This window comes from Diachasma alloeum, unplaced genomic scaffold, assembly GCF_001412515.2.
Source record: "Diachasma alloeum isolate Michigan unplaced genomic scaffold, Dall2.0 Dall_scaffold_00828, whole genome shotgun sequence".
NCBI lineage: Eukaryota > Metazoa > Arthropoda > Insecta > Hymenoptera > Braconidae > Diachasma > Diachasma alloeum.
Genome location: NW_021680955.1, coordinates 257197 through 272196, shown reverse-complemented (window position 1 = coordinate 272196; position 15000 = coordinate 257197). Strand labels below are relative to the sequence as shown.

At 35.8% G+C, this 15000-nt stretch overlaps 1 protein-coding gene across 1 annotated transcript in view; it reads left to right on the top strand.

The window, feature by feature from the left end:
- Positions 1 to 261: 261 nt before the first annotated feature.
- The window catches only part of LOC107044843 (protein decapentaplegic), a 28379-nt gene continuing 13640 nt past the window's right edge, over positions 262 to 15000 (top strand). The window contains exons 1-2 of the mRNA XM_015266887.1: positions 262 to 712; positions 12402 to 12754. Coding sequence (XP_015122373.1) covers positions 12436 to 12754 — 319 coding nt within the window. The 5' untranslated portion in view covers positions 262 to 712; positions 12402 to 12435. The remainder of the gene's footprint in view (positions 713 to 12401; positions 12755 to 15000) is intronic.

The following is a 15000-nucleotide window of genomic DNA, read 5'->3' as shown; positions in this document are numbered from 1 at the left end:
GGAAAGAAAACGAAGAGAAAGATCCTCCTGGTGGGGATAATATTAGTTGAAGCTAGACTGAGAGAGACGGACGAAAACGAGAGAGATGCGGCAAGCGGCCGGGAGGGGGGAGGGAGGCAGAGACGTAGGCAATATTCCAACAAGACAGGTGGAGGTGACTATGGTGGGGGCAAAAAGGGACTGGCCCCAAACGTTTGTAGTATACAGTTGTATATGTATGAATCGGTGCGACGGCTCACTGTGCCACAGTAGTCACTGGTAGTCACACTAAGCCTCTTGAACGCGTCGGACGGATTTTTCCTCATTTAAGATAAATTTTTTTTCCCCTCAAGATTTTTAATTTCACTGGACTGGATATCATTCAACCGTGGAAATCACTTGATCAAGAGCAGGATCAATTGCCCAACGAATTGATTTGGATACCGTGGATTTAACTGTGAACTCGGGTTTTTTAATATATGTGATTTTGTCGTTTAAATTTTTGGTGTTTTTGTGGCTGTTTGAAGCGCTGAAAAAGCGATTCAGAGTTCGTTTGAATTAGCAGTGAGAATTCGCACGGAAATTGTGACAATTGTCAACACCTGGTTACATCTGGATTGTGAATGGTGGTGAGTGTTGGTTTACAAGTGTACAGAATATACGGTAACTATCGGTGTATGGACACGCTGAGATGCCGTGATTGCACGGATTGCAGACTCAGGGATAGCTAGAGGTGAGTTTTTTTTTATTATTTTGTGAAATTTCGAAATTGTGCATTCTCGGTGGAGATTGTTTCATGTTCGTTTTCGTTTGTGTTTCGATACATTTTATAGACTCGGGGAAACTTCTGTTCTTTTGGGGGGAAGAGGAGAATCTGTGGGTCGAGATGAATAGAATTTGCCCTAATTATCTTAATTTATATCGTATTACACGAGAATCATCGCCGCTTCTCAAAAACAACAACAATATATTCAACAATAATGTATATTACGATCGATGGAAAGCTTGGGAGCATTCCTCGTCTCGTTTTCAACTCACCATAATGCAAAATAGATCTTTCAATTTTTAATATCTCCTAAATCAGTAGCGATGCTGTAAACCGGTTGGAATCGATTTAGACTATTCAGTTTTTAATGAATATCTCGGAATCTAAGGGAGATTGCAATTTTTTTGTAATAACCTTTTTTGCAGGGCGCATTGAGAGCTACAAAAAGGGTTATGATGAAAATTTCGCTATTTCTCGTAGATTCGGAGATATTTCCGAAGAAAAACAAAAAAAAAATGTTCAATTTAAGGAAGAAATGTCACAACTTTGATACTACAATAAGATGTAAATTATATTATATATATACTTTCTTTTTTTCTATTGACAGCTGTATAAATCTGTAGGTTTTGCGCTTAAATAAAATAAAAATGAAAAAAAAAGATATTTGTCGAAAATTCAGCGAAGAGCTAAGTCGACTTAAACCGGTTTATCATTTCGCTACTGAAATTCAATCTAGGAATTCGTTAAATTCTCTCTACTAATGTTGAGATATAAATTATCGCAGATTGGGCCACTCTTCTTACTCTTTCTCACCCCGAAATTTCAATTCAGTAGCGAAGCGGTAAAACGGTTCAAGTCGAGGTTGTTTTTAAGAGGAAACGGAACCTTTGTGTCTACATGAACTTAGAATTGTGTTTTCTCCTAAAATTATTAATTTCTATTTATGAAACTACTTCATCGACTCGACCCCTGCATCATTGTAGAGTCAATGAAGTAGTTTCATAAATAAAAACTAAAAATTGCAGAAAAAAACACAATTGTAAAAGTTCATATAGACGCAGGGGTTCCGATTCCCCTTAAATGAGTTTTTGGGAAATATCTCCGAATCTAGGGGAGATACCGAAATTTTTGTAATGACCTTTTTTTCAGCTCTCAATTTGCCCTACAAAAAAGGTTGTAACAGAAATTTTGCTATCTGCCTTAGATTCTGAGATATTTATTGAAAACTGACGAATAGTCAAAGTCGATTTGGACCGTTTCACCGCTTCGCCACCGAATTAAAACCCGCAAATCATTAAGCACCCATGCCCCCACGATTTCCTCTCCAAACATCTCAATCCCATTCCCATAAACATTCAGATAATCATCAGAATCTCCTTCATGCACCTGCTTCAATCTTCAAAATCCCCAATCATGGCGAAAAAAAATTTCACCGCACTGTTAGTAAAAAATTAAATTTTATGGACAGTTAACTACTAATTTTCAGGACAGTGACACTGAATGCGATTTAGGGGGAAAAATAATGAAATTTCAGGTTTTACTGAAAATTCAGCAAAATTCCAGAATTTTAAGCACCATAAAGACGAGAATTCCTTAATTTTATTTGAATTCCATTGAATTTTCAGTGAAATCTAAAATTTCATGATTTTTTCCCGTTAAATCGCATTCAGTGTCACTGTCCTGAAAATTCAAGAATATTTTTACAGCAATTTTCTGGTTTTCCATTCATTTTCAGGGAAAAATGGAACTGAAATTTACAGTTCTCTTTGTTTTCTCCACAAAATTCTGAATTTTCAATGACGAAATTCCTTGAAATTTCAGTGGTACACTGTTGGGGAAACAATGAAATTTCATGGACAGTTGACTGCTAATTTTCAGGACAGTGACACTGAATGCAATTTAGGGGAAAAAATTATGAAATTTCAGGTTTCACTGAAAATTCAGTAAAATTTCAGAATTTTAAGCAGCATAACGACGAGAATTCCTTAATTTATTTGACTTCCGTTGAATTTTCAGTGAAATCTGAAATTTCATGTTTTTGTCTCCCTAAATCGCATTCAGTGTCACTGTCCTGAAAATTCAAGAATATATTTACAGCAATTTTCTGGTTTTCCATTCATTTTCAGGGAAAAATGGAACTGAAATTGACAGTTCCCTTTGATTTTTCCACGAAATTCTGAATTATCAGTGGTACGCTGTCAGAAAAAAAGGAAATTTCATGGTCAGTTGACTCTCAATTTTTAGGGCAGTGACACTGAATGCGATTTAGGGGAAAAAAATCGTGAAAGATCAAGTTTCTCTGAAAATTCAGTAAAATTCCAGAATTTTAAGCGGCATAAAGACGAGAATTTTTCAATTTATTTCAATTTCCAATCTAATATGAATATTCAGTGTGAAAGTACATTGAATTTTCAGTACAATCTGAAATTTCATGATTTTTCGCCCATAAATCGCATTCGGTGTCACTGTCCTGAAAATTCAAGAAAATATTTTCCACAATTTTCTGGTTTTCTATTCATTTTCCGGGAAAAGAGGAACTAAAATTTACAGTTCCCTTCAATTTTCCACGAAATTCTGAATTTTCCATGACAAGATTTCCTCAACTTTCCGTGGAACTTGAACATGCTAAAAATTTCCGCAATTTGGGACAGAAAATTCAGTCGAAAAATCTCAACAGTGTAATTAAATTCGATAAAAATTTCCAAAAAGCATCCCGAAAATTTCAGACAGAATTTTTTAATAGTGCATCACCCACCAATGATCTCCTGAAAATCATTGAAAAATATCAAAAACTGGCCCCGATTATTTTTGACGATGACGTTGGTTACTTGTTGACCGTATAACGCGAGAGCGCGCGTTCCACCGTGGCCCAATCGGCTACACCACACAACCAATGCCTACCTTCGTAAAACCGATATAAGACGCGGCTGCTGGGGGACCGAGAAGAGAAGAGAGAAGCCAAGGAGTTTTCTGTAACCGATGAGACGAGGTGGAGAAGGAGGATGAAGATACCCACCCACCCCCTCCCCCCGGCCCAACCGAGTGTATACAGAGGCACACATACACATTGCGGTGCCCTGCTCGTATCCTTTCTGCTCTCCGCGCTGGCTGGCGCGTTTTCGCTCCTTCTTCTCTCCCTCAACTTGCGTCCCGCGGATTCCAAGACACGGACCGCATTCCATTGCGGATACGGACCGAGAAGTTGGATATAATTCCGCTCCCATCTCGTCTTCTTTCATCTTTCGAGACAAAACTTTTAGACGTTTCATTATTGCCATTAAATCATTAGGGGTTTTGGGGGGGAATTTTCTAGTGGAAGGATGAATTGGGAATGGGAGGCATTTCGATGGGTGAATTGGGGATAATTAATTTTTGGGGATTAGGGTTAATTGCGGTGAGAGGAGATTAATTGGGTGATGGAGGGGGATTGGAGATTGCTGATGGGTCTCGGTGATTTGTTAATTGATGAGGAATTATCGAGTTTTTTAATGAGGAAACTGAATTTGGATGCGGCTGTCGAAAAATTGACGCGTCAGGTGAAGTTCAGTAGCGAAGCGGTAAAACGGTTCTAGTCGGTTTTTAAGATCGGCCATTTTTTAATGAAGATTGAAACATCTATCCTGAGAGAAAAAACTATTTTTGACAAAGAAGGTTCACTTGATAGGGTAAACAGGCCAATTTCTGGACAGGGGTTAGTTTCTAGACCATCTCAACTTGCAGAGAATATCCCATAAATCAAATGAAAATTCAGTAGCGATGCGGCAAACCGGATTAAGTCGATTTTGACTTTTGGCCAGTTATTGACGAATATCTCGGAATCTAAAAGAGATGGAAAATTTTTTGTCATGACCTTTTTTGTAGAGCCAATTGAGGGTTATAAAAAAGGTTATGCGAAAAATTTTGCTATCTCTCTTCGATTTCGAGATATTAATCAATAACTGGCCAAAAGTCAAAATCGACTCAACTCCGTCTATCGTTTCGCTACTGCATTATACTGATTACTTCACCATTCAATAATATTATTCGTTTATAAGCATGTGATCAATTGTTTTTTCTATTGATTAACATTTTATGAATAAAAAAATATGGCCCAGCCGTCCAGAAATTAGGGGTTTCGGCTGCATTCAACTATTTCTGGATTAAATTATTCTTTGTTTTGTTATTTTCACTTGAAATATTTTTTTTCTGCTAATTAAAACATTCTTCAAGGTATGGAAGCCATCATATCCTCATTTAGGTGATTCTTTTATTTTAGATCCTACCACGAAACTCGAATTTCCCTTAACCGTCCAGCAATTGGCCTGTTCACCCTACAAGAAAATATTCTCTTATTGCATTTTAAAAATCGTAAAATCTCCCGATAAATAATTTTTAGACTGAGAGAAAGGAGTTTTCCGACAGGATGAGATTCTCTTGTCCCGAGAGAATTTTTAAGCGTTCTCTCTTTTAAGCGTTGCAGTATATCTAGAATTTTTGTCATCAGAACTTTGTTAGGAATTTTTTAAAAGCAATTTTTTCTCTCAGTGTAAGGGAGATAACAAAATTATTGAGGTTCTAGGGTTTGGTGGTTTAATTGTTATTTCACAATACTTAGCATTATTGAGTTGAATCAATTTCGATTTCCAATGATGGACACTGATAAAAAAAATTTCCTGATATCATTGTATTATAATTTTTTCCTATAATAGCTAATAGCTATTCCACATAACTACGCATTAATTTTTTTATCTTTCATTCAAATACATGCTTATCGAATCGAAGAATGTGTCTTTAAACTGATGATTCACTATTGATTCAAGGATAAAATCAGTGTGCACTAGAATACATAGGATTCTGGAAGTCCATTCAGTAGCGAAGCCATAAAACGGTTCAATATGATTTCGACTCGTCAGTTTTCAATGAATATCTTGGAATCTAAGAGAGATAGCAAAAGTTTTGTCATGACCTTTTTTGTAGCCCTCAATTCGATCTATAAAAAAGGTTCTCACGAAGATTTCGATGTTTCTCTTAGATTCGGAGATATTCCTCGAACACACAGCTAATGGCTAAATCGGCTTGAACCGTTTTACCGCTTTGCTACTGAATTAAGCATTTGAATTGTTAATAACTTTATTTTTGGGGTGAGATTCAATCGACGTTCCGGGAAATTTGGGTTCAACGTCTCAAAAAGTGGGAGAGAAAATTGGTTGCAAGAATTACTTTTGGAATGTATATACTCAAGCTCTCACAGTGTATGAACCTTCATGCGCTCCTCGCAGAAATCTGTTAGTTTCTGCTACTGAACTCATTACATGATTTGCGACATTATTTTGTTCATTTAATCTGGTATGCTTACACGTTCGTACACCCAAAAAAATTGTTTATTTAAATTAACTTTATTTGAATCGAATAAATCCTCTATTAGAATCAAATGAGCGATTTGTTTGAGTCAAATAAAGTTTATTTAATTCCAGTAAACCATTTTTCTGCGTGTATAGTGCAACCTATTCTCATTATGTGAGAATGTTGAATTGGAAGAAATTTTTTAGAAAAATTCTAGTGCTGGTACTGGAAAAAATCTCAACCCACCGGTTATGAAAAATTCCAGTGCTGTTGAGAGAAAATTTCTGAAGATTTTCTGATAACATTTCCGGGGACTTCACGTGTTACTCAATAAAATCTCCAGTGCCGGTACCGGAATTTTTACCTACCCGTTACATTGGCCCTTTTTCCCGTGCTAACACTAGAAGTTTTCTAGAGAATTCCTCTCTGTGTAGCGAAAGAATTCAATCTCCCTCGAAGCTCACTTTTTGAAAGATATCTCGGATTCTTAACAAGACGACGATTTTTTTTTTAGAGCAGAGTGAAAATTTATTAGAGATCCGAGTTGTGATGATAATTAATAAATAATTCAGTACTAACATGATCATTGTTGAAAAAATCATAAATTCAAACTATAAAAATGGAGCATTACACTGTTTTAATTATAGAAGCCCTGAAAAAAATAGAGAATCTTTTCATCATAATTATCTCTTGGCCGAATGAATCCATTCATGATTTCAGACTCATAATGAGTGGATGCTGACATCCGAGGTTCCGCTAAAGTTCACATAATTTCGATTTTTCAAAAATAGAAGCACTGTTAGAAATTTTTTGAAATGTCATGGAAAATATGATTGTAATTCTCATGAGAGTGATATTGAACCCGATTTAGGGGAAGAATGGTCATGAAATTTCAAGTTTTAAGTGGAATTCAAGGAAATTCATGAGTTTTGAGTGATAGTGAGACACAAATTTCACAACATGATTGAATTTTCATTGGAACATGAGTATTCAGAAACAAAATTACATGAATTTCCTATTTTTCCCTGAATTTTCCAGATTCTTCCAAATTTTCACGGAATCATTCAGTGGCGAAGTGGTAAAACGGTTTAAGTCGACTTATCTCCCAGTTGAGTTTTTGAGGAATATTTCCGAATCTAAGGGAGATAGCGAAATTTTCGTAATAACATTTGTTGTAGCCCTCAGTTGGCTCTACAAAAAAGGTTATAACAACAATTTTGCTACCTCCCTTAGATTCCGAGATATTCATTGAAAACTGCTCAATAGTCAACATTGACTTGTACCGTTTTACTACTTCGCTACTGAATTGTGCTGAAAAATCAAGTATTTTATACATTTTCAGAGCATTGAAAATTAATGGAATATTTGATTTTTCAATGACACAAATTCCTGAAATTTCAGTAGAAATTAAACATGATAAAAATTCCCGGGATTTGAGATAGAAAATTCTAACGAAAATGTTCACCAGTAAGTCTCGAAAAATTCAAGAAACGCACTTTTTTTTGGATCATCTAATTATTTATTAGATCATTCGAACAGAAAATCAATGGAATATTTTATTTTTCAATAGCAAGATTTCCTGAAATTTCAGTAGAAATTAAACATGATAAAAATTTCCGGGATTTGAGACAGAAAATTCTAACGAAAATTTCAAGAAAAATTCAAGAAACGCCTTTTTTATGAATCATCAAATTATTTATTAGATCATTCGAACAGAAAATCAGTTGAATATTTTATTTTTCAATAGCAAGATTTCCTGAAATTTCAGTAGAAATTAAACATGATAAAAATTTCGGGGATTTGAGACAGAAAATTCTAACGAAAATTTTCACCAGTAAGTCTCGAAAAATTCAAGGAATGCCTTTTTTATGAATCATCAAATTATTTATTTGGAAAATGTCGAGCCGGTTTTAATCACTCAGCCTCAGCCTCTCTCGCATTCCCGGAGACTTTTTAACGAACGCGAAACGTGCTTGAGATATAACAAGATGGCGGATTTTATCAACGACACCTCGCGGTCCAAAAACCCGTGAATACAAAAAATCTGTTTTTTATCCGATCAATTCACCCCCAAAACCGCTGAAATTCGTTTTATCTCGACGAGCTCTCGATGAAAAAAAAAATTATCACTGATGCATCCGGAAATGCGAAAAATTCAGGCAAATCATCGGGCAGATGCGTCATGCAAAGCCAGTCGACCTTCCCCTGTTCCTTGACTGTTGGTTCATAATAAAATATGCAAATACGAGTGAGTGAGTGAGAAATAAAAATTGATGGCGGATGGATTGAGGATTTAATTGTGATGGAGGGACGGGTGAAGGGTTGAGTGGAGATGAGATGTTGAGGGGGGAAATGAAGAAGCCACCGCGGCGGCGGCGGCGACGGCCAGTTGGATGCTGTAGATCCGGCGGTAGAGATTACGGGTCGGAGAGTCGTCGGCAGCAGACAGCTTGGCTCTAGCGCGCGCACCCGGCGCAGCCTTGCCGTCTCGTACCGTCCAACTCTCTGCCGCCATCTGCACTCAACCCGGCCCCCGACAAGACCATATAAAGCATGCGTAGTTATTACGATATTCTCTCGTATTTTATCCTTCAGTTATTGAAATTAATTCTCTTGTTCGAGGTATTTGATTCGGGATTGAGGTGAAATCGTTTTCATTTCAATTCATGTTTGTAGGGGAGGTTGGGGTAAAATGGACACTCGACTTCTTTTTAAATGTTAATGAGGGGTTAAAATGTTGATAACATTTTCAATACAAAGAACATTTCTTTCTCTTTGTGACGAGCCTAAACTAAGCGCAATTGATCAATTTGTTTCTGAGTTATGAATAATTTTAAAACAGTCTAAAGTGTCCGTTTTACCCCACCCTATTGACCTTATCCTGCACTGAGAGAAAAAATTGATTTTGATAAAGATGATTTCCTTGATACAAGAAAATATTCTCTTCTCAATTTGTAGAATTGTGAAATGTCTCTTGTCCCGAGAAAATTTTTAAGTTCTAGCATAAGTCTTCCTGTAAATTCATATGATTTGCGTTATATCTAGAATTTAATACATTGTGAGAATTCACACTTTCCCGATGTGATCAATCATCATCTCCAACTGAGGAATTCTTGTTTCGATTGCACGACGAAGGGTTTCATTATCAATTCAAGTGTATAGAAAATTGATCTCAAGTGTTCTGCTCTTTCTGCAAGATTTTATGTAATCAAAGTCCTGATGAAAAAAAAATCTACGTATAATGCAAACTACATGAATTCATGGAAAGGACATCATTATAGTCTTGAGAAGGCTTCAAAATTTTTTCGCGACAAGAGAATCTCATACTGTTGAAAAAGTTTTTTTTCTCAATCTGAGAACAAAATTATTTATCAGGAGATTTCACGATTTTTAAAATTGACAAGAGAATATTTGCTTGTATCAAGTGACCTTTTTTTCTCAAAAGTAGTTTTTTCGCTCACACTGTGAAGAGTTTTTTGAGAAGTACGTCTTTACTTGTTGAATTTCTTGATAGAAATTCATGGCTCGAAAATTACCAAGTACACAATATCTCACACTAAGAGAAAAAAATCTTACGCCAAGAAATTTTACACTTGTCCGAAAGATGGGGGCAATTGGTTCATATAAAGAAAACGAGTTCTCAAATCAATTCAAATGGTTGTTGCCTTAAAATATTTTATAGTTGACGCGAAAAAACTATTAAATGAATTAATTCAATTTAACGTGGTATGAGAAATCGCTTTCTTGTCATAAACAAATCATCTTCGTTTTTGAGACAAAAACAAAGACAAGATGCGTTAAGATAGGTGCAAAATCTCTTAATGAAATTTTTATTTTTCTCTGTCTAAGATTTTTTTTCTTGTCAATTTTCGAGCTATGAGTTTCTTGATACAAGTGTAGACGTGCTTCTCCAGAAACTTTTTTTCTCAGCCTACAGACGAGACATTCTTAAAACCTTTTCACATGCATTTATACCTTCAAGAAACTTTTATTATAGTTCAGCCTATTCATTCAAGAGGGAATTCAATCAGTTGAAAATCCGCCCATTTGCTCGTATTTATTACGATAATCCCTGGTTAAATTTCGAGGTGGTCCCCTGGGTCGCTCACAGGTCAATTCTTCTACCTGAATTTCTGTTTACCATTAATACTGAACTTTCATCACTTCTTGAATCCTAAAACCGGAAATTAATCAAACAAAGTTTCCTCCATTTTCCCGTTTCATCACATTTTTCTACGGATCTTTCACTTCTCAGTCTTGTCTAAGTGGTCACTTAAGCTATCAACTTCTGGATATAAAGTTATAGGAATAACACTTTTAGTTTTCCACAAACTAGGGGAGGTTGGGGTAAACCGGACACGTTTGGCTTTTTTTTAAATGTTAATGAGGGGTTGAAATGTTGATAAAATTTGATAATTTTTTCTTCAATACAAAGAACAATTCTTTCCCTTTGTGATGAGCCTAAACTGAGCTCAATTGATCAATTTGTTTCGGAGTTATGAATAATTTTAAAAAAGTCTAAAGTGTCCGTTTTACCCCACCTTCCCCTACATCCAGAATAAATTTCGGACTGTCGTATGATCAAATCTCTCATTTACATTATCTCATCCAATATTGGAATATAGATTTTCATGAACCCAAGTGTATGGAAAGGTCAGCGGCGGAAATACATGAATTATTCAGCGGAAATCCTATTACAAAAATATTGTATAATCTGGGGATATGGTTCTCAGTACTGGAATACAATTTCGTAACTCGGCAAGGTGACGTTGCATACGTACACGGAGTCATTGAAAAAAACAGAGTATTTTTAGGAATAGACCTCATTCGGGAAAAAGCGAGCAAGCAGGTCAACGTATTTCGTCCCTTGGAGAAGAATTCAGAGGAATTTTAACGCTGCAATTTTATCAATTGTCAGTGACATATTGTTCTGAACATTAGAGATAATTGCAGACAATTTTTCTGAAATTGACCAGAATTACTCCCTTATTTTACGGGATTATTTCGTCACTGAGATTCAGAGAATTTTTAATCCTGAATCCTGACCTTCACTACTAAATATAAGTGAGAAGGTAGGGTCAAGAGACCCCCAAAATGAGGGATGAGGGCAATGGTTTATTTGAATATTAGCTCGGAATGAAGCTTTTATTTATACTTGAGCTTGATTTTTATTAGTGTTTCATTTAGCTTAAATAAATAGCTTTTTGAACATTGACCAGTGTTTCCTTGATTCAAATAGAGACTTTATCAGTTGAAAATGAAATATCCTATTTTGATCTTTTTTAACAAACAATTTTTTTGGCACACGTAAGAATTGTTTGAGAACTCTGCGGTTTTTCTCTTAGTGCGGGGCAATGTTGCCCGCCAACGTTAAGGATGTTACACCCTTTTCACCAAAATTCACGTTTTTTTAATTTTTCTGGCAAATTGTTGATCGGATTGACGTGAAAAAATATACCGTTTTTGCGTTTTATCATTACTTAATGACTCACGAAATTTCATAATCGCCGAGATAAAGTTTCAAAAAAATTCAAACTAGTGATGCCAGTGATCTTGTCTTTGTTTTTTTTTTTGGGAAATTTCATAATTTGGCCGGGATAAAATTTTATGAATTTCTGTAAAGTTTTAGAAAAAACGCAGGAAAATGATTGCACTACCATGAAACTTTGTGAGTCAGTCAATAATGATAAAATGCAAAAACGATACATTATTTCGCGTCAATCCGAACAATAATTTGTCAGAAAAATGATGAATGAAATAAATCATTGAATTCAATTTAAAATACATCGTCATAGAAATTCCATTCAGAAGCAAATTGCGAATCTATTAGCGAAAATATATTGACTATGTTGTAACGAAAGCAATTTCCCACTTGTTTTTCTCTATAAAAGATGTTTGTAACACTCGAGTATTACACAAGACTACATCTCGAGTGAATACGAAATTCTTCATCACAACACATCGAAAATGAATTCCTTGTCTGAATTTCCCACATCTTTTGTAGACATTTTTCGGACACTGAAAAACGTGTGAATAAAATTAAAATTTGTCTGAATATCAAACATGAATTAAGAAGTGTAGGCACCGGTTCGTCTGAAAGTCAGACAAATTTCCATTTTATTGTGACGTTTTTTAATGTCTGAAAAATGTCTACAAAAGGTGTGTGAAATTCAGACATTTGTTTTTGCTGTGAAAATGCATAAATCGTTTCTTCACTCACGTCATGTTGAAAGAGATCGCTCCGCATTTCAATCCATTGTAACTCATAATTTTTCAAAATTAAATTAATTTCTCATTTTTATTAACGATTTTTATTTTTAAATTTTTGTTACAGCAGGTGGCATAGTGCCCAGTGACTGGACGTCACGATGCGCACATTGCTGCTCCTGAGATTGGCGTTGACGGTGGGAGTCTCCGCGCTGCTTGTCAATGCAACAAGCACAACAGGCAGCAATGTTATCAATAAACTAGACAGCACAGAGCGTGAACAAGCGACAGCGAATCTAGAAGCGAGTCTGTTGTCACTCCTTGGCTTCACCAAGAGGCCGAAGCCCTCCTCCAAAGTTCACGTACCTGAATCACTGTGGCAGCTCTACAATAAACAAAATACAATAAAAATGGCCAACATAGCGAGGCCCGGAATTCACGCCAGATCGGCGAACACAGTGCGGTCATTCTCTCACGTTGGTAAGTTGACAAATCTTCTCACCGTTGCAATTCTATGGTATCTTCAATGATCCGTTTGATTCGATACTGAGACTTGCATAGGGGAGGCTCTGGCAAAACGGACCAGGCGGGCATAACGGACCGCTGACAGAAAATTGATAATTTTTTTTTTGCTTCCGAATGGAGCAAATTCGAAGTCATTTGTGGTTTGAAGTGATTAGCAAATCTCATCACATTGTGGTTTAGCGACACTTGTTGTCTATAAAACCCCTGTGACGGTTACGATCCAAGAAACTCACTTTTAATTCAACACATTCAGTGTTCCTGATTCGAAGGAAAAAAAAAAAATTACCAATTTTTTTGTGAGCGGTCCATTTTACCCTACCCTCTCCCACTTTTATCACACAAGATCTATGCGCGCGCTGATTTATTCATTTGTTGAAATGAAGAAATGGAATTCATTCATTTTCTCATGAATACCTTATAAATATTGATAATGAATCAAAGAGAATTCGACTAATGATTGAAGTGAATAGCGAAGTAGAGTAAAAGAATCTATAAAGAATTTTTCATTTTCAATTAATTATCTTCAATTTTTTTAAATAATCGGTCTCCATAAAAGGACAAAATTTATTAATTTCACCGATAATATATATACATGTGAAATATGTATATTATATATATATTATATATATGACCTGAAAAAAAAATTTACCTCTGAAGAATTTGAAATTATGTCACTGAAGAATTTGAAAATACCGCTTGGTGTTTTTTTTGTGAATAACTTCGTGTCACATATTGACCAATCAGAATTAAGGATTAGCGGTCAGGCAGTTTCGAGATATTTCAATATAAAACAACTTCACGTTTCTTTCATCTTTAGTAAAATAGGACTTATGCGCCTCCAATTTATGTACATTGTCATTTAATATGAATTGGTGCGAATGTGCTATAATTTTCATATACCGGTGCGTATAACTAATTAACGTCAGTCAAAAATTACTATTCTGTGTGCAAATAATCATGAACACCCTAGTTTTTGCCGACAAAATTGTGATGTACTAAAGGGTACTAAACATATTGAACGCGTCGCTGACGCTATACTTTGCTGATGAACACTGATCCTAGTGATGCCGTCGAGACTAGACGAGAATTATTTTGGAAAAATCATCACGGTCTAAAAAAACATCGAAAGTTTAGGATACGTCGTAATCTTCAAAATAATTCTCGACTAGTCTCGACTGCATCACTAAGTGTTCCTGATTTGAAGGAAAGAAAAAAAAACAAAAATTACCAATTTTCTGTCAGTGATCCGTTTTACCCTAGGGGTCCGTTTTGACCACCCGGTCCATTTTGCCCTAACCTCCCCTATGATATTGTAAAAAGTCATTACTGAGGTAGCTATGTATATATACCTCAGCCACATATACCATTAAATTTCTACCTTTGTATGGAATACTATCCTTAGATGCCATTATCGGTTAAACTAGTTGGTCTACAATTAAGTTTAATGCGGTACTACTGTAGTCATGTAATTGGCCTTAGCTGTTTGACTATAAACTCAATAAATAAATGAACAAATCTCTCTATACTATAAAATCGACTATACTATTCAAATCGACTTCTGATTATGAAAATTTGGTACTTGAAATTAATAATAAAATTAATCCTTAAGTGGTCGCGCTTTTCTAGCATCTCACTCGCTCGACAGTGGCGCCGTATAGGTTGCGTATGGTTTAGCGGGGATTCCCTCACGATGCGACCACTTAAGGGTTAAGGGTTAGAAACTAAGGGTAACAGGAATAAAAAAAAAAGATCATGAGGTTTACAATGAGGGTTTGAATAAACATGACGAAGGTCAAATGAAGGGCCACAAGGGTCAGATTGAGGGTCACTAGGGTCTAAATAGGGGTCTTGGTGGTTGGCGAGCGGAGCAAGCAGGGGGCGTAGGCCCATAGTAAAAAAATAAATATATATCAGTAGCGAAGTGGTCAAACAGTTTAAGTCGACTCATCTCAGTTGAGTTTTTGAGGAATATTTCCGAATCTAAGGGAGATAGCGAAATTTTATTAATTACATTTGTTGTAGCCCTCCATCGGCTCTACAAAAAAAGTTATAACAAAAATTTTGCTATCTTCCTTAGATTCCGAGATATTCATTCTCTCTCCAGATAAATAATTTCTTCCCTCCATACTCTATCCGAACGATTCTCAAAGAAATTGATCTCAAATGTATCGAAATCGTCTCAAATTTTCTCGACGTCTGCA